Source organism: Mastigoproctus giganteus, chromosome 9, assembly GCF_048544385.1.
Source record: "Mastigoproctus giganteus isolate SK-2022 chromosome 9, ASM4854438v1, whole genome shotgun sequence".
Classification (NCBI taxonomy): domain Eukaryota; kingdom Metazoa; phylum Arthropoda; class Arachnida; order Uropygi; family Thelyphonidae; genus Mastigoproctus; species Mastigoproctus giganteus.
The window spans coordinates 193698291-193718825 of record NC_143583.1 but is presented as its reverse complement, the minus strand read 5'-3'; the positions used below and the strand labels follow the sequence as shown (position 1 = coordinate 193718825).

At 39.8% G+C, this 20535-nt stretch overlaps 1 protein-coding gene across 2 annotated transcripts in view; it reads right to left on the bottom strand.

Annotated features, from left to right (window-relative positions):
- LOC150080992 (A disintegrin and metalloproteinase with thrombospondin motifs like) overlaps positions 1 to 20535 on the bottom strand; it is a 95158-nt gene that overhangs the window by 8871 nt on the left and 65752 nt on the right. For both annotated transcript variants that reach the window (XM_090382149.1, XM_090382150.1), the window contains exons 13-14: positions 14620 to 14724; positions 7216 to 7474 (exon numbers count right to left, since the gene is read on the bottom strand). In XM_090382149.1, coding sequence (XP_090238275.1) covers positions 7216 to 7474; positions 14620 to 14724 — 364 coding nt within the window. The remainder of the gene's footprint in view (positions 1 to 7215; positions 7475 to 14619; positions 14725 to 20535) is intronic.

The window sequence follows — 20535 nt, the reverse complement described above, 5'->3', positions numbered from 1 at the left end:
GACGTATCTCGAAGATCCTGAGAAGTTACAACATAAAATGTGTACAATTACCAGGTAGGAACCTACGTTCACTTGTCTCCAGTGTGAAGACCCCTGTCACACCTGTCTTACGCAGCAATGTAGTGTACCGTATCACCTGTAGGGCCTGTAACAGTTGCTACGTAGGTGAGACATCGAGACGTCTCCAGGATCGCCTCACGGAACACGACAGAGCAATCCGGCTTGCCGAAACTGACCAGTCCGCGCTTGCAGAACATTTTTGGGCTACCAACCACGATCTTGACCCCAAGCGCGACTTTGAGATAGTGGACCACGCGCGACACTTTCGCCACCGCCTATGGCTAGAGTCACTAAACATAATGAACAACCCTAAGGCATTAAATCGCCAGAAAGGCATGCGTATACATCCAATCCTGGAGACAACCGTTTTATTGATGGATGATCACTGGCGCAAGGCAGCACACGTCCGTGCTACAACAATGACGAATGAGTAACGTGCCACAGTTTGCTTGTAATGTATTTAAAAAAATTCTGTCAGTTGAGAAAGGGACACGAGTTCCGAAAGCTTCTGGAAATATTTTATTTTATTTTATTTTACTGGGTATACTTTAAATAAATATCTGTTAAACTATGGACCCCAGTACTCCAGGCCCATTTGTCACTGAAAGACTTTTATACAAACGGATTCAACAATACTACTCCACAGCAAACCAATATGGCTTCAGGCCGGGACTGTCAACAATCGAAGCCATCAGGAACCTTATTATTAAATATCAGAAGACCTCCGCAAATTAATTATAAAAGGGAAAAGGATAAAGCTTACCACCCAAATGAAATATCTAGGTGTCATCCTTCACAACAATCTCTCCTTCCAACCTCATCTCAAGCAACTAAGAATAAAAATTAGAAACTACTCTGCACTGGTCGCCCGTGTTACAAGACGTGACTGGGGCCTGAAAAAGCGAACACACACACATTCTCACTCTCTGTACTATAAGGCTACATTTATACCAGCAATCTCATATGCTGCTCCAATCTGGTTCCGCAAGACAGCCATGGCCGTAAACAAAAGAATTCTTGATTCAATCCAGAGATCAGTTCTTCTAACAATAACCCGCGCATGCTACACTGTCAGTACGCGGGGGTTCTCGCTGGACTTGAAGATTGTCAGGTGTGGCCTGTCACATTCATGGGGTACACCTTCGAACCTCCAAATGATAGAAAGAAACGAAAACACACCCGATTATTGAGATATCTGAAGCAAGAATGGCAAACCCGGTGGACAAACTGCACCAAAGGAGAAGTGACAAGGAAATTTCTTCCGGACATACACAAAGTTTACCCTAAATCACCGCCTTGGCTACACTCACCTCCTGATAGGTCACGGACCTTTCAATGAAAAACTTGCAGCCTTTCGGTTCGTGGAGGACCCACATTGTCCATGTGAGGAACGCGAGAGCTGGCAACATTTGATGGACCAATGCCCGCTGTACGACGACCTACGTGGAATTCTAATCACCAGACTAACTTACTTACCTCAGGACCGAGAACACCATCTCCTGGACAGCTTCGATGAAGAACCCTACTTAGCCCAGAACAAGAAGGACTTCATCACATACGCCGATGATATCAAATTTTTTATTACCTCAGGAGATCAGAAATCAGCTGACTACCACAACCAAGTGGCTAATACTAAAATAAAAGAACTTCAAGAGTATCTAGATTGTATCGGGCTGCAGCTGAATTAAAAAAAATACGGCACAAATGACTTTCACAAATAAATTGGAAATATTTGTGAACGGCATCCTCGTCGATCTTGGACTCAAGTGGGACGAAGGCCTGACCTTCCACTCGCACTTCGCATACGTCCGTAACAAACATACGCGGCGCTTCGGGCAACCAGGCAGGAGCTCACCGGAATCAGAGACCCCGGTCTGATGAAGCAATACATCAACAGATGTGTTATTCCTATACGCGGCACAAATCTGGTTTTCAGCTCCCGAAAGCGGTATCAAAGCCTTTCTAGGACTCGAATACTGGCTCTTGAGATGGCTGAACAGAATTTCAGCTAAACCTTTTACCATCTCAAGAGCTATACTATACTCCAATTTAGAGGTCACACCCTGGAGACAAATAATCACATCAAGAAACATAATGACCCTCGCTGAGCTTTTAACGGGACGACTGGATGATAATATCTGGCGAAAAACCAAGACGAGTTGCAGAGAAGGAACCACAACTGAAAGCGGCATTTACGCAGTTGGATAGCCTCGGAAGATTCTTTCCAACAAACACCATCCAGCTATTGAACAACCTCAATATCAATCCTGAAAAGCTCTACAATTGCAAATCCTACAGAAAGGAAGTCCTCAGAAACTCTTACCTGCAAATAGAAATGTAAGGACACAGTGTCAGCACCTTGTTCGGCCTGGCACGAGCCACTGGGCTTTAGGAAACCCGACCTCATCAAGGAATAGGTGTCAGGATTGTCCTACCCCCCCCCCCCCCCCCACACAGAAGAAGAAGATTGCTGGAAAATAGAACTTTCAAATTTTTATTTTACTGTATCGCGGTCATTCCTGTTGTCACGTTGTTTGGCTGTAAATATGGTGAAACTCCCACTTGTGTGTGTTTAAGCAGAAGGTAAGCTTCAATTATCACAGTATTATGTTCTTACCAGTTCACAGTAGTAAAAGCCTTTGCGAGTAATAAATAACTCAAATATTTTATATTCCAGATAAAATGTACTTATAAATCAGATATCATGTATTTTATAGTTGTTTATGTATGATCACCCCTAGCCAGTGGCTATAACCGAGTGTTCTCCTAAGCGAAATAAACTGCTGATAATAATATAGCGCGCTCACCAAATTTGCAATCAAAGATGAATGCCGTTAGCCCAGGGCTCCCTGCACATGAGCATTCAAACTGAACCAGACTATGACCGTTATGGTGGGACCTCACTCTCTCTCTCTCTCTCCCAGGATTGAACATCCATGCGGACTCTACTAGACAATGATCTCTCTGGACGGGACTCTTTCTCCCATGTGCGACGCAACGACTGGACATAACCACAGCAGCTCTGCTGTAGCACGCCGCCTGGCGTTCTGAACTGGACACCCTTGCCCAGTTAACTTTTAAAACCCCATCCCTAGACAGGGAGGGGGACAAGATGGGCCTCTGCCTCATCCCCTCCCTTCTTCCCCTGGTAGGGCTTACTCCACTGACACTCCTGGGATCGTCTTCTCTTTCGTTCCCATACTTCTACCTGTTCCCCCCCCCCCCACACACACATATACACACTCTACCTTTACCGACCGACCGACCGTGAATGTCCCAACTGCAAGCTGCTAAACTTCAATGTGAAAAATTAACCTAATCTTCATTTAAAACCTATCTCGGCGCTAGCCACTGAAATCTCAGGAAATTAGGTGGCAGGGCCTGCCAGAGTAAATAACTGTAATACTGGTGTACCTGATCTGCTTCCACGGGGCCAAGTGTGGGCCCAGCGGCTAAATGACCACATGAACAACGGTACACAGCACTACACTCATACAATATCCATACACTTTTAAATCTCTGGCCTCAACCGTGTTCTGTTTCACATGACAATGTATACTACGCGGAGATGGGGGATCCCCTGGTGCGGTTTGACACGAATACACTTTATACCAATCCCATCGAGCATCTGTAGTTTCTGTTAACAGCAACTCCGATCTGCGGTGTCTCAACCACAGACCTCACAGGAGTTAAAGGATCTGCTGGTCATGTGTCAGATACCACAAGACATTTAAAAATCTTGTAGCGTCCATGTCTCGCCGAGTACGAGCTGTTTTGGCTGCACGTGGAGGACCAACGTCATATTAGGTAGGTGGTCATAATGTTTTGGCTCTTCAGTGTAATCAAAGTGTTGTCTCATCGATACGACACCGTGGGCCTTCCTTACAACCTGTCTTCAATGCTCGGAGAACTTAAAGTGTGACCGTATCGTAACTACACCCAAGTCCCTTTTCTCCACTACCGGCTTTAGTTCAATTCCACCAAGTGTATAAGTTATTTTGGGGTTGCTGTTCCCCAGGCGTAAGACTTTGCTGGATTAAAGCACAGCTGCCCTTTTTGTGACCATCTCTGAAGAAGCTTGGCGTGATCATTAACTACTCTACCAATCTTTACATCGTATGCAAATTTAGACATCACGCCCGCTATCCCTTCATCAATGTCATTTAAGAAAATTAAAAACAATAGTGACCCCTGGGGCACCCCACTTCTTACCCAATCTGAGGAATAACCATTTATCACAACCTCCATCTAAGGATTTTCTCTGTGATTCCAAGCTGCTCTTGAGGGACCCTGTCAAAATAAATTTTCTGTTTATACTCCGGGACGACCAAACGGTCAGAGGAGTTCACAAATAGACAGAATACAAGAAACAGCACCGTATTCAGTAGTCACGGGCTTGAACCCCGGTCACTCAAGGCACGTGTACTTATGCACCCGCGCGCCTGACCACTACGGCTACGGCGGCCTCCAGATTATTTTGACATAAGTTGTAATTCCCTCACCTACGCGAGTTGATAAGTAATGAAGGTGGGGGGGGGGGGAGAAGATTCTTTCTTTCTTTCCGGCCCGCGGCCTGTTTCGCTTTGATATTGGATTTTCGTAACTAAATACACCGGATGGTGGGAAATTGATTTCAATCTTTAAAACCCTTAGATTAAGAGTTTTAGAAAAAAATTTGTTATAAATACAACAGGTGTTTACTAATAAAATCTGGGGAATACAAAGATCCTTAAAATTATACATTGAAGCTGCTGTTCGAAATTTATAGCAATGTTTCTGTAGGGAAGAATTGAAAATGAAACCTCTCCAAGAATCAAATATCACAAGCCCAGAAAATTTGGTGTCGATCTGAATTCAATGAACCCTGATTGTGCACTCAACCCACCTTCCAATTACTATTATTCAGAAGGTGGTGCTCTTCTCGGACTTAAGTTACATAAGGCACTCCTCCCCTTTCCATATACTCGAAATGAGAGTTTTATAGTTTATTTTACTCAGCTTTCTGCATAAATTACAGTAAAAATAAAGAAGGGATGAAAGGAGAAAAGATTTCTGTAGACTTCAGTTCTTACTGGAAGACAAAAGGTTCAACTACTCTGCTGAGGTCTTCGTACCGCGTCGGATATTGGTTTTGCACGAATTCATGGTTTTTGACTTTAAAATTTGCTTATAGGAGATAGTCGTGGCTCCATTGTAGAAGTAATTCTTAAAACCGTGGACACATTTTATTTCAAAAGAAAAAATAATCCAGTCTGGTTATCATACCCAGTTTTCTGATGTGAAGACACCAAGCAATGACGTCACGCTTGCGAGAAACGTGAAGTGAAATAGTGGAATTAAAGCGAGAGCATACGGGGCCACGGTGGTCTTGTGGCAACGTTGCCGGCTTGCTGAATAGCTGATCGAGGTTCGATTCCAGCTACTACCCTCGTGGGAATTTTCCCAGGGGCATTCAGCATTGAGTTTGGCGGTCTCAAACCGTGGTCGTGAGGTTTTCCACCGGGATTGACTCCGGTTTTCCCCTCACAACAGACAAACCGCCTTTCGCGACGAGGGGTACACGAAAATTTGATAGGGCTAGGGACGCGTGTAGAGATAAACTCCGCAGCGTTTTCGCTGCGGACTTTCCTCTTGAGGGAAGGGGGTTAGTGGGGCAGCCGCGCCACCATCATAGGTGGGTCGCGGCCAGTTTATTTAACAGACACGTTCTGCAGCTAAAATGCGAAGAATTATGCTGTTCAGCAAAAATCAATTGCTAGGGTTTGCACATGCTACAAAATAACCCTAAAAAAAGTTAGTTGAATAACTATTTAAGTGCTACATTCCAAAGGAAAAAAATAATAATAATTGGTATGATTTTAATGAAACATAGAAAGGTCGAAAAATCTTTCTTACAGAAATTTTGGCGACAGATCGAAATATAAAATCCATCCACTGGGAAAAGTTATTACATGCAGACGGACGGACAGAGAAATAATAATTGTAGCATTTCTATTAGTCCGATTTTGATGATATTTGGGATGCTCAACAAATCTTTCTAAAAGGTCCAAACATAAATCCGTCCTGAGAGTTGAGTTGTTATCAGCTTTAATTTTTTTAGCTGGCGTAGGGGGAAACAATAAGCCTTATCCACACCACGATCTTATTTAACTGAATTGTTAGATTTCGGCTTTTAAGTTAAGAAAAAGCTGCACTCGTCATGGGAATTCGTTTTAGTTAATCAACTTCTTTCATTAATGTGGAGCTTCACCCTAAAGAGCTTTAGATATGTCAATTACTGGTGTCGCAGATAAATCTGCCCAGTTAAGACTCCCTTGTTCTCCCTTCGGGGCCATTTTGTTGAGAAACAGAGGGCCAGACAGATTTTTTTTTCTTTTGGACGTAAAATGTTCTTTACCTTTTCAAGAAAGACGCTAATAATAGAGGAGGACTTCCCGGCTAGAAATCACCACATCTAAAAATAAAACAAATGAAGTGGCTCCATCTGCTGGGAGAATATTTATATTAATAACCCATAATCCACCGCAGTTTAAAGAAAAAAGCCGTTCAATTTTCTTTCTTTGTTCAACACACCCCCTTTTATATCTTTAATGAGAGACAGACGAGTTAAGAAATATCCAAGATTCGTGACTTGTAACTATTTAGAGCAATTCCACACTAAACGAGTTAAGGGGAGATGGAAAACCCAACTTTGGCAAAGTGAATAAACAGTTAATAAAGATGTTTGAACAGCAAGTAGCTCACACAATATCATACTCGGAAGTGTTTCAGTTTCTTCTAGAAAAGGTTGACCAAAATGCTTTCGATTTGGGATCATTTTAGCACCCGAGGCTGATGTAACGGAAAGGATATCCCACCGTCATGGCAACATCTTCAAGTGCTTTGGGCAACTAAAGTTTTATGTTTAAATTCGTTAATATTCATATGCGGCATCTCTTTCTCTCTCTCTCTCTCTCTCTCTCTCTCTCTCTCTCTCCTGGAACTGTGAAAAGGAAACAAAAATGGCGATACTACACGTTTTATATTGTATAACTACACAAATATGTTAGTGGACGGGTTTGCTGTATGCAACAGTCCACACTTTCAATAGGTTAATTTGTGCCAAATCGTAAATGGACATGAAGTGCTTCGAGAATAATTCCGAATATTTCTTACCTCTCTTTCCCACAGAGGATGGCGTAGTAGAGCGTGTGGTGAAGACTAGTCGGGTTGTCGTCCTCTGCTGGAACCGACGGGGTGGGATGGTACTCCTTCTGGTGGGAACTGGGGGTAGTCGTGTGGAGGGTCGTGTTGTCGATATCTTCGGGGGTCCTCGGTTATTTGTGCCCACACGATTGACAAAAGAACGGGTCACGTGTGTATAGTCCGGAATAATATTCTCGTGTTCTGCAACACACCTTCCATTCTTGCAAACCTGAAATGGAAGAAGTAAAAATGCAATCTTGCCTTCAAAAGTGGACATAATTCATTGATTTAAGCCCTAGTTCAGGCCGCGTGCTGGACGCCAATAATAAATGCCTTATCACAGGACTTATTTCAAGCAAAAATGAAAAACACATTGGGATCTGCAAATTCTAGCTCTTTCTCTCAGTGAACGCAATCGAGCTTTCTCGCAACATCCAGCCGTATCCCACCACGATCAATAACTAACAGAAACCTGAAAGTTTGTATTTGCACTATCAAAACAATCTACAAAAATACGAAATATGCACTCGTGTGCTGAAATCGAAATAGTCGAGGTATAATATCTTTGTTAGCAAGTTGGATCAGCTACTTTTAGAGCTTTCAAACTAAAAACCAATCATCCCACTTCTTACGCCTCTTTCAGAATTGTGACACACGACAATATCTGGCCAAATGGTGTACTCGTCACGCTGTATTATGGAACGGTCACCAACACTAGTGAAAAGCTAATTCTCAATCTGCTTGAACTGTTTGTAAAGCTAGAGAATGCCTCGCAGTCCATCATTCAACCTGCCACTTAGTACATATGCGCATCTCAACGTTTTGAATAAAAATGTGAGAAGCATAAAAAATGAACTATCTACGCTTATTGCATTATTAATAGAACCTCGCGATATCGTGTGGATGTAGGAACCTCTACGGGACGTTCCCCAAGTAGGTGCTGCGACAATCTTCTGTCTCGTAACCAGTAGAATGCGGTATCTTCACTGCTGAGCTTTATGCTATAAACTTAGCTCTGGATCACATTATTGAACTTCTAATTCAGTCTGCTTTAGTATACAATGACTCGTTCAGTGCTGTCTCTGCCATAAACAGTAATACCAACTCTTCTCATCCTGTAATAAAAGAAATACATTCTAAATTATTTGCACGTAATCGGTCAAACCAAATTTTGACATTCTGCTGGATCCCGGGTCATTCTAGGATAGCAGGAAATGAAAAAGCAGATCTTGCCACCAAACAACCAGATACTTCTAAAGTTACATATACCGATTTCAAACCAATCATCCGTAAAGCATGTTACAATAGTTGGTCAATAATCTGAAGCGTTATCCAGGGAACAAACTTTACCAATAAAACCAGATCCAAAGCTGTGGCTCTCCAGCTTTCGGAAAAGCGGACAAGAAGAAGTAACTCTAGGAAGGCTAAAAATTGGGCATCAATGCACACCATGTCTAAAAGAGCTACCTTTCAGCATGATCAAGTTGTAGAATGGGAAACAAAAGTATGTTATATGAAGCATAGATTTCAATTCTTACAAAAAAGCAGATCACGTGAAGCAGGAAATGTCTCCTAATCAAGCCCTGCTGATTAACCAATTAAGCCCTGATGGCATTCATAGTTTAATTACCCAGCCATTCCATCCAAGGCAATGGAAAATTATCAGGATTACTCTGATTTCTAAACAAGCAATCGACCAATTGCTGTTTCGTTAGTAATAACTAAAATTATTGATAAAATCATGCTGCCATCCTACAAGGTACAATCTTCGCTAAGGCACCTGTCAACCTGCATTTTGGTCCTAGAGAGGACTCCACAACAAGCCTAGCTAACACATTGCGCGCTACCAAACTGTGTTTAAAAATAGGGCACAATGCGATGTCTTTTATTTAGACATCAAAGGTGCTGTCGAGATACTAACAAATCATTTTCTCACTGGTAACCTATCTACAGTACAACCTAAATCGCAGATATCTTCTCGTCACAACCACAATAGGCATTTCTCAATTAGGTCTACTGCAGGCTACTGAAGGTCTATGCTTTAAAGCTTATGATGAGATTCGCAAAGTTAGCTAAGATGAGAATTTATGAATTCATCAGGTATATAAAAGAACTCAATCTCGTTATCAGTGCGAACAAAATCTGCTGAGATAACTTATTCCTTACAAAAAAAAAACCAAACCACGTAGAACTAAAATTGCAGGCGTCTCAATTCCACAAACACCTAGGAGTAGTTTTTGACATAAATCTTTCTTTTAATTCCGAAAATTCAAAACGAAAAAGGGCAGTTGGAACTGGAAAAAGCAGTAATAAATCATGCTCAAAGCTTCATCTGTCTCCTACTGTCATATTCTTCTGAAACTTGATCTAGACTGTTCGATTCTAGGATAGCTCAATAGCAAACTTTGTTTTCTCCATGCGAAGCGGCTGCAACGAGTCTGGAGTCGTGTTTCTCGCAAAATTAACTTCTGCGAACAATTCACCGAATATAGCGAAGATAATAACAGCAGCCCCCAAAAACAATTGAAATCTAACCTCTCCAGACTCCAAATGGACGGAATATTTCATAAATCTTCGCAATCACCGCAAGAAATGTTGTACACTGGGTCTTTTATTTGTGTTGAGAACGAGGAAAGGACTGAGCGATTGTTCAGTGGAGTGCAGCGATTTCCAAACTGGGAGGCGCGGATTAGTGCAAAAGGAGGCGCGAAAAGTTTAACAGAAATGTAATTAACATAACATAAATATAATATTAGGTAGATTGCAGAGTATAGCATTAGTTGCATGGTTGAAAATGTGGTGTGCGATTGTTTTTTATTGTTTTTGGCGTGATTACTTACTGATAATAATCGTTAGTACAAATTTAGAAGTTGTATTTTTTAAGAATATAAAGTTAGTTCTAATATTTTAGACGAATGGGTAAATTTTTGACTGGTTATAAGAGAAAATCCATTGATATAAGTTAAGGTAGTGGGAATACAAGCAACAGGGAACAAGGAGGTAGAACTCCCAAGACAAGAAAATACGATTCATCCTATTTATCATTAGGATTCACGAGTGTTATTATAGATGGCTTGGAAAAATCAATGTGTTTGTTTTGTACGAAAGTTTTAGCTGCAGATAGTATGAGACCGGGCAAATTAAAAGGCACCTTGGTTAAACATGATTTTCCCTTTACGAAACCATGCTGAGTATCCTTGAGAATTTCAATTCGATCCAAATGATCCTGAATTCCACCCTTGATCATTGCCTCCATGATTTTCCCTACTACTGAAGTCAGACTGACAGGTCGATAATTTCCAACTTCACTTTTAGAGCCACCCTTATGTATGGGAGATACATTTGCACTTTTCCAATCCAAGGGAATCTCCCCAGAGTCTAGTGATGCTCGCATAATTAGCCTCAATGGTTCAATGCACTCGCTTGCCGCCTCTCTTAAGATTATAGGGTATATTCCATCAACTCCAGGAGCTTTACTGGTCTGTAGGCTCGAAAGTTTTTTCATTAAATAGTTTGGAGTGTGTTGCGCATTAGGACACAAAAGTATAATTTGTAGATTCAGACTAAATGGATAGTCCAAATTATCGAATATTTTCAAGTCACATGATACTGAAAAATAACGGTGTACTTATAAATAGCAGAAGACTACTAAAGAGAATCCACTATCTTTCCAGACGTAACCCCATGTTTTACCACAGAATCTTCTACCGGAATCTCTGTTCCTACTTCAAGCTTCAAAACTTGGAAACTCGACGAATTGCTCTTGATCTCAAATTGTTGTACCACATCTTCGCTGGTTCAACTACCTGCCAGATCTTCTGTGCCATATTGACCTTCACGCTCCAGTGGTGGCTACTAGACAGAAGACTACATTCCACATCGGTAACTCCAGATTAGAGATATCCAGGAACTCCTTCTTCAAAAGAACATTGGCACTCATGAACAAGTTTGACTTGGATATGGCTGTGAACAAGAAACAATTTCACAGAACTATTCGGAGTAAGTTGACCGATTGACGGATGAGTTCTGGGCTAAAGATGTCCTCATTAATTCGTGTATGTGTGTGTGATGATGTCTCCTGCAGCAAACTGCTTTCTGCGAGTTCACATAGCGCTGGACTTGACGTCATGAATATCTTTTTTATTTTTGTGAATTGGACTTTTCCCGTTTGAATTAACTTTCATTGTACAAAGTATATTAGTCTACCATTTATTTTTATGTTTTGTACAACCTTTGGTCTGTTATACACTTTAACTGGGCGAATGCCTGTTGTGTATATTATATGTTAAAAATAAAATAAAAATAAAATAAAAATAAAAGGAGCGAGGGAATAGCGCCAGCAGTGGGGAAGATGGATCGCAAATTAGCAACACATACGACATACCCGATATCCTTCCCAATGAGGTAGAACATGCGTTGAAGAATCAGAAAGCCCCGGGTGAGGTTGAAGTTACTGTAGAGTTGTTAAAATTGGGAGGAAGAGACATGACACAAAAGACTGGCAAGACTCTTCACAAAATGCATTAGAAAAGGTGTGACGCCCAATGAGTGGAACAATGCAATCACAGTTTTGCTGCATAAGAAAGGAGATAAACCAGAAATTGGAAATTATAGACCAATTAGCTTGTTATCCCACATTTACAAGTTGTTCACAATGGTCATTATTAACAGATGAGAATCCGAAAGAGCAAGCTGGCTTTAGGACAGGATTCAATTCTCAACTATGGATCACCTTCACGTAATATCAAATGAATATAAAGCACCAATATCCCTGGCATTTGTGGATTACGAAAAGGAATTTGACTCTATGCAGCATAAGGCAATGTTTCGGGTACTGGAAAGATAAGGCATAGATACCCCATATATTACGATTTTGAAGAAAATATATGAGAAGACTATTAGTCCTTTTATTAGACTAGACAAAGACAGTAGCAAATTTAAAATCGAGAAAGGAGTTCGACAAGGAGACACAATATCTCCGAGGCTGTTTACTGCTGCCCTTGAGGAAGCTTTCAGAAGATTAGACTGGTCGCAGAAAGGACTCAATGTGAATGGAGAGTACCTAAACGATTTGCAGATGACATTGTGGTCATAAGCCACGATCCCAAAAATTAGAGGAAAATCTTATTCAGTTGGTAAGGAAAATCTTATGCACAGTTGGTAAGGATTTCGGACTAAAGATGAATATGGCTAAAACGAAAGTAATGATGAACAAGTATGCCACAGAAAGGGAAATAATGATTGAAGGAGCAGTAATTGAAAAGGTGGAGTCATATACTTATCTGGGACAAGTTATTAGCTGTAATAATGATAAATGGCTGGAAGTTAAGAGAAGAATAAACTTTGGATGGATAGCATTCAGGAAATACAGTCACATACTGAAGAGCAATATCCCAGTTTGTCTGAAACGTAAAATAATGAACCAATGTATACTGCCCACCATGACTTATGGAAGTGAAACTTGGGCACTCACCAAAAGAATGGCACGAATTATATTGGGAATCAGACTGTTAGATAAGAAGAGAAACACATGGATTAATTAGCAATCTCAAGTAAAGGACATTCTTATCAAAACTAAACTAAAATGGTCTTGGGCAGGACACATAGCTCTAATACACTCAAGATCGTTCTCTTCAATACCAATAAAAAGCGCACAGCGTTCTCAAATAATCTGACATTCTACTAATAAAAGTTTAAGGCAGAAAGCCTCAAGCTACAGATGTACTAAGAAAATAACAGAATGGTACCCAAGAGGAGCTAAGATAAAACCTGGAAGACAACGACGGAGATGGACAGATTAAATTTATGAGTTTGTGGGTAGTAAATGTGTGGCCATTGCACAAAACAAAAGGAACTGGAAAGTTGTTAGAGAGGCCTTCATCCTGCAGTGGAATGAAAATGGCTGATAATGAGTTCTTAAAAACAAGAAAATTTATTCACAATCCAGTAACAGGTCTAAGTTAACAGTTATTGAATTGGCGTAATTTAACTTCTCTTCAGCTACCAATGTATCCCCCTAAATTGCTATTTCTTCTTCTAGCTGCGTTCTTTCCATTCCCCAAATTAACATTCTCTTCGCCACTTTGTGGATTGACATTTGTCTCAAGATCGTTCTCTTCAATACCAATAAAAAGCGCACAGCGTTCTCAAATCTGACATTCTACTAATAAAAGTTTAAGGCAGAAAGCATCAAGCTACGATATTATTAGTGCAATTGCACCATTATCTCAATCCACAAGGCGATTGACGCCTCTTAAGCCCTAGGAACTCTCCCGGAGTCTAAAGAAGTTGTTATTATCGTTTTAAACGGGCTGATTCACTAACTTGTAGCCCTTTTTTTATAACAGAATGTATACCACCTCAGTAGCTTTTCTGATGGACTGTTCTCAGAGATCGCTATATCACTTATTTTACATAACTCTGACATGTCGCGGTCTAACGGTCAGTGGAATCTTTTCGTGTATCTTGGCTAAAATAATAAGTTATGCAATGTTAAATTATTTAAATAAACAACGATGACTTGGGTAATTTTTGTAGTGTCACACGTTTGTTTTGCAATTTCGCATCAAGTGTGATTTGTTAATGATTTGAAGTTTTTGGTGATTAGATTAGAGCATAGCAAAAAATTTAGATGCATTTTATAATCTTACTAAGAGCACCATGTGCATTTCTTTAACAAGGAAGAATTAGTCAAATCTTACGCGATTCGCGTTTATCCAAATGCTCATATAAATCAAGGTCTGTCCGATGCTTTTTTCATCTGTTCTGGCATCCTCATTTTGTGGAACAAATGGATTTGTGAATTCCAGGATAAATCTCTTGAATACTTCACTTAATGAACTCGTGTCCATGGGCACATAGTTGTCTCTCCACTTAATAGAGCCCAAGAACGTTCTCGGTCCACCATAGACTCCTCATATTTTCCTTTTGCCACTACCGTTTTAATATACAGAAACAGTAATTTACACCTTATGACAAATCCAATTAAAATACCATTAGCTTACGAGGACCCAACAAAGAATTTTATAAACATGAAACAATTGCATTAATTTGAAACTTCCTCCTTTTTGCAGCGAGTTTAAATGAGCCAGACAACAAACGCTTCACGAGGAACTAATTATGGTTGTACGGAGAATGATGAATATTTTCTCCACAAGATAAATGGCACTAGCTTCTGCAGCATCTCTGATTGGCCAAGAAGAATGCTCGCATGTAAAAAGATATTCATGCGTTTTGTTAAAGACCACATATTTGTTTTAAGTGAGTAATCGAAGATGCAAAAACCGAATTTTACAATTCATATTAAAATAATGTAGGAACTTCTATAGAATTAAGAAAATAAAATTAGTCTCGATCATTCATGTACTTTCTTACTTGGCTATCTCCACACAAAGAACCTTCTGCTGCAGGACGGAAAGAGACACAATATCCTGAGGCACTGTCATAACAGAAAAGTTGCGCACATACCCTGGCATCCTTCTACAGAAAAAGAGAAAAGAATTAGACACATTTTAGAGAGAAAATATTTATTTCTCAGTTAATAAATGTTTTATGATATAAACGAAGGCAATGTTATTTCAAAAGGTAACGTTTATTTCATTAAACTTTTATTCTTTTTACAGAATATTTAATGGCGTCGCCATATGAGGGAATTTTCAACTCGAAGTTGGCAAATCAAATGGAATAGGTGTAGAGTACATTCTGTTGTTATGAATAAGACAAAGTGATCTCAAACGCGTGTGCTCCCGGGGAATTATGTTGGCTCTATGTATGATCTACTTCAGCCAACCTAAACACCATTTGCTTAATTGGCTTTAAATCAGTCGAGATTCCTATGCATTTAGTATTAGTAATGGCCACATGGTGCAAGGAAGCCTATGACTTATGCTGCACCAGCCAATAAAAATAAAAACAAATTAATAAGAGAAAAGGAAATGGACAACCTATGCATTTCCTTCCTCCCTTAGGTTCAGCTGACCTTTGAATTTCCCCAGACTGTCAGCCCCCACCACCCGTGACTTATTCCAGTAATTTACAAAATAAAATAAAACTTCCTGCAATCCAGTCTAAAGAACTCCCCCCGTAACTTGATATTATGGCCCCTTGTCTAAAATCATTTATAACCGTGAACATTTCGTCCTTATTCATTTTACTTAAGCCTCTCAGAGCCTTAAACACCTCAATAATCTCCTCTAAGGAGATTATTGAGGATTATTGATTCCAAGCTCTGCAACCCACATATTCGAAGTCTTTCCTCATATGGACGCCATTTTTCCGAACTCACCAGACGAGTTACCCGTCTCAGGACCCTTTCAAAAGGTACAATTTCTTTCTTTAGGTGCGGTCTCCATATCTGAACACAGTATTCCACCAAGTGTGGTCTAACAATAGCCCTATATAATGGGATTATGACGTCTTTATCTCTACTAGCGATTGTTCGATAGGACACCATGGGTCTTCCTTGCAAAATTCTACAGTGATCAGAAAACTTCATGTATGACCGTATCGTTACACCCAAGTCCCTTTCCTCCACTACTGGCTTTAGTTAAACTCCACCAAGTGTATAAGCTATGTTGGGGTTACTGTTCCCCAGGTGCAATACCTTACACTTTGATGGATTAAAGCATAGCTGCCATTTTTCTGAAGAAGTTCTGCTTGGTTGGCGGCAATCATTAACTACTCTACCAATCTTTACATCATCTGCAAATTTAGACTTCACGCCCTCTATCTCTTCATCGATGTCATTTATCAAAATCAACAGTGGGTCCTAATACTGATCCTTGGGGAACCCCACAATCCCCTGCCTCCTACCCTGAAGTCATCGTGCTCTCCATCTATGGATTTTCCCTGTGATTTCAACCTGTTCCAGCTTATAAAATAACCACCCATGTGGGACTGAGTCAAATGCTTTGCTGAAATCCAAATAAACAACGTCGAAATTATTCTCTGAGTCCAGCTCTTGAGTGACTCTGTCAAAATAGCTAACCAGATTAGTTAAACACGATTTTTTTTCATTTACAAAACCATGCTGAGTATCCTTTAGAATTCCACCCTTGATTATAGTCTCCATGATTTTCCCTACTACTGAAGTTAGACTAACCGGCCGATAATTTCCCACTTCACTCGTAGAATCGCCCTTATGCATTGGAGGTACATTGGCACTTTTCCAATCAAACGGAATCACTCCCGAGTCTAGTGATGCTCTCATTACTAGTTTCAATGCACTCACTTGCCTCACCCCTTAAGATTATAGGGTAAATTCTATCAACGCCATTCCAGGTAGCCTGACGAAAACTTCTGTGTGAGATGATTTGGTTCGGTTGAATTACGGGGATATTAAAGGAAAATCAAGGCCATCCTGTGGTCTTGTGAAGAATAAATAACGTCTTGTGATGCTGTTCGATCTGATGACACTAATGAGGACGATTTCGCCATAACGTTAATAGGCAGCGGTGTAATCCTTTAAAATTGCATTTTCCATTTCCAGAACAAATTAGTGAGTTCATGCATTGGTTACAGCAACAGAACTCTCCAGAGATTAACTGTCCTTTACATGATTGGGAATTAAAAGTTTCCTTAAGAGTGAGCCGTTCAGTGGCAGTTGATGTTTCTAATGAGACAACAGGAAAATTATTGCAGCAGCAGTTGGACTGATGCACTTAGAATACTCTTGAAATTAGCCAACAAACTGCAGAGTGAACAGCTTCACTCTACTGATTTAAGGAGCTATTTTAATTGTAGAAGCTATTTCGCTCACGAGTAGTGCCCCTTTTAGTTGTATTATTTATGGTTGAGGTATTTAGAAATTCAGTCTTTTATCTTCGATGTTGAGATGTAACATTAGATCACAGATAAACGTAAGTTTGTAAATAGCTCTATTCTATTTTGTGTTGTTGATAATGCTTGGAGAAAACTTTTGCCACTTGGAATGATGGAGAGTGTATCTTATATGTCAGAAGCAAGTCGAGACATTTATACTGTGAATCAGAGAAACAGTTTATACATAGAAAAGGGAGGGATAATATAAGGCATATAAAATTTTGTTCATTGATTCTGGATGAAAAATTCAGCAGTAGTAGTGGCAAATGACGCAAGAAAGAAATCTTATATAGCATCAGCTTTAATAAACCACACAATTCACCCATCTATACACTCCAAGAACTTGCCTAGTTCTTTCTCGCATTTATTTACACGAACAGACTTCTCACACAACGGGGCACACGGATCTTAACGGTGAGAACGCTGAGTTACAGAAAATAAAATTTAGAGTAAGGAGCAAATTCTTATACATGGATGGATTAAGTGTAAAATCAATGCTATAATTATTCAATACCCGAAGGAAACGGAAAAGAGGATTGCCAAGTAAGTGTTGAGTACGAGGGACAGGCAGTGAGAAATTAGTTTTGTAACGAGAGTTCAAACAAGGTACAGTGAAAGGAATTTGTTCAAGAAGAGATGGAGGATCCATAACAAAGTTTATGATATTGTAGACAAAAAGAGACCCATGGAGTTGTCGTCTAGAGTGAAGAGGAATGATTCTGAAGCGACCACAAAGAGCTCCATAATTTCGACGGTGAAAGGAAATGTGATTTCGATAGCATTAGAATTTAATGAATTCAATTTGAATCCTCTCAAGTCTGTAAGAACCAGATAATATCATAATATTCAAAAATGGGAAGTATAAGCTGCTTGTAGAGAAGAATTATAACTTTGTCACTCTTGAAAACAGAGGAAGAACGCTTGATTAATCCAAGAAGTTTAGAAGTCTGAGATACTACGTGATCAACTTGGGGAAGAGGGATGAAGGTCAGATCGAAATAGGACACCTAAATCCTTGAACGTATCAGTACTTGCAATTAAAGAGTTTCCAATATAATAATCAGTAAGGACAGCGGGTCTAACTACACGATTCGGTCGAAAGCGACTTAATTTACATTTTAACCGGTTTAGAAATAAGTTTTTTTTATTGAGTGAGAGGGAATCAAGACAGGACTGCAGTTTATCAGTTGAAGAACGAATAACTTTGTAAAGTTTAATATCATCTGCATATAGTTGCCACTCTACATTAACGGACTGAAATAAGGTTGACAGATCACTAGCATAAACAATAAAGAAGAGCGGACCCAATGGTGAGCCTTGAGGAACACCTTGGAAACAGTAAACGGAATTGATGAAGCACCATCAATTATTACAGATAATTTACGATTTCTAAGATTTGCAAATCTAGCAAATTGTAGACTATAAGATGAAAGCTTGAACGGCAGAAGATCGATGTGGACAGAGTCAAATCCATGTGAAATATCAAGGAAAAGCGAATCAATTTGATTTCGTTTGTAGGAAATGAGAGAACAAGGTCGGATTTGAAACAATTGATTTCCTGGGAAGAAAAGCACACTTATGATTATTGATAAAAGGGTGAAGGCAGGAACTAAGATATAAAGTAGGAATTCAAAAATTTTAACAATTGTATTCAGTATAGTAATAGGTCGGTAGTTATTAGGCTTAGCTTTATCACCTTGTGTTTTATAAATCGGGATGATATAGGCCTCTTTGAACGCTGAAGGGTAAAAACCATGAAGAGATTTGTACGAACTGGAGCTAAATACCAGCTACTTTTCTTGTAGAAAAGAGCAGGGAGGATATCAGGACAACGAGCAGCAGTGAAACCTTTAATCCCAGAAATGGCTGGCTGGACATCATTAGTAGTGAGAACTAATCTATCAAAACTGTCATTAGTTTTGATATTTAAATAATTATATTCAAACGGATAACAGGGAACAGAACATTGTTGTTCGGGAGAACAAAGTTTCGAAAAGTGGATAGCAAAAAGATTAGCAATGCCAAGAGGACAGTTGATAGAGATATTTGAATCGTTAGTTAAGATAGGAATTCTAGAAGATCTCGATAGGACCACATTGGTTTCGAATTAAAACTCCGAGTAAGTTCGGCTTCAATTGAGTGGAGATAATCAAAATATTGAGATTTAGTAATTTTCTTAATATAACGTCTAAGGGAAGAAAGGGAAAGGTAGCTAATGTTAGCTTTGAAGGTTTAAAAACCTTTTGTGGAGGCAATTTTTGCGAGGAATTAAATACCCAAGCTTGTTCGACATCCAGTGAGAGAAGTTACTACGATTAGCGGAAGAGAATTTGATAGGAACGAACTAAGAAATTGCAGAATGGAGGATTAAGTACAGATAATCAACGTAATTATGGATGGGAATCCAGTCAAGATTGCCCAGAAATCGATTTAACGAAGTCCAGTCTGTGTGCCTAAAGCTAAAAAAGTATCTATCAAAGGAAAGTTCAGAAATAAAAGAAAGGAAATCTACGACAATAGAGAAGTGATCTCATCGGATGAAATCATCACTCTTAGAAATTGAGAAGAGAGTTCATTCGTGGGTAAAAATTAAATCAAGGTAGAAGGATGGGTGAAAGAGGCCTATATGCCCTAACTTTCCGGGTGGGAAAGTTAGGGCATATAGGCCTCTTTCATTACGGATACTACCTTTGTCACTCCTAGATTATTTTGAGTGCTGAAACAGTGTACAGCAATAATCCACAATTGTTGGAAGGACTTCACAGGCCTTGTGACAGACGAGGGGCGCTCGATGCGATAAACAGGGCAACTGTGTGTTTTGGGTGCACAAGGTGGACATTTCCAACACTTATTGCAATTAATGCACGTTTATAAAAGCGGTTTCAAATTGTATTATTTTAACTCTTGTACGTAAAAGGGCCATAGGTAATGATTCATTTAAAAATTGATGCGGGAGGTGGGGTCCTCTACTGGATTCGAACTAGGACCTCTTTAAATGCAAAGAGACCAAGCCAAAGCCACAATACTGACTCGAAGGTGGTGGGGAGTATTGATGTATTAATTCAAGTGATCAAAAAAGCAGAACCACATCAGGGAAACTGTGTAAAGTAGATGGCGAGCAACAGCAGTATTTAGCTTCGGGCAAAGAAAGGAAACGAACGATTCATTTACTCCATGACACGTGCAAGAAAAAATTTCTTCGAAATTAGACATTGTCGGGTTGTAAGAGAAGTTAATAAATATAATAAGGGTTTATTAAAGGGTAAGGACTTGAAAAAGAACAGTTTGATATCGCAGTTAGTTTACTTTAAGGGGTCAGCGTCTACCCCTCGTTATCTCTTCATGTGAGACGACCAAGTGGCAGGAAAATGAATACCCAAAATATATAAGGTGTGGTAGAAAGGCTCAAGAACTCTTATAGCAGAAGCATTATTAGAGTAAATGGGATTCTGACCAGGAGTATCGGTGTTC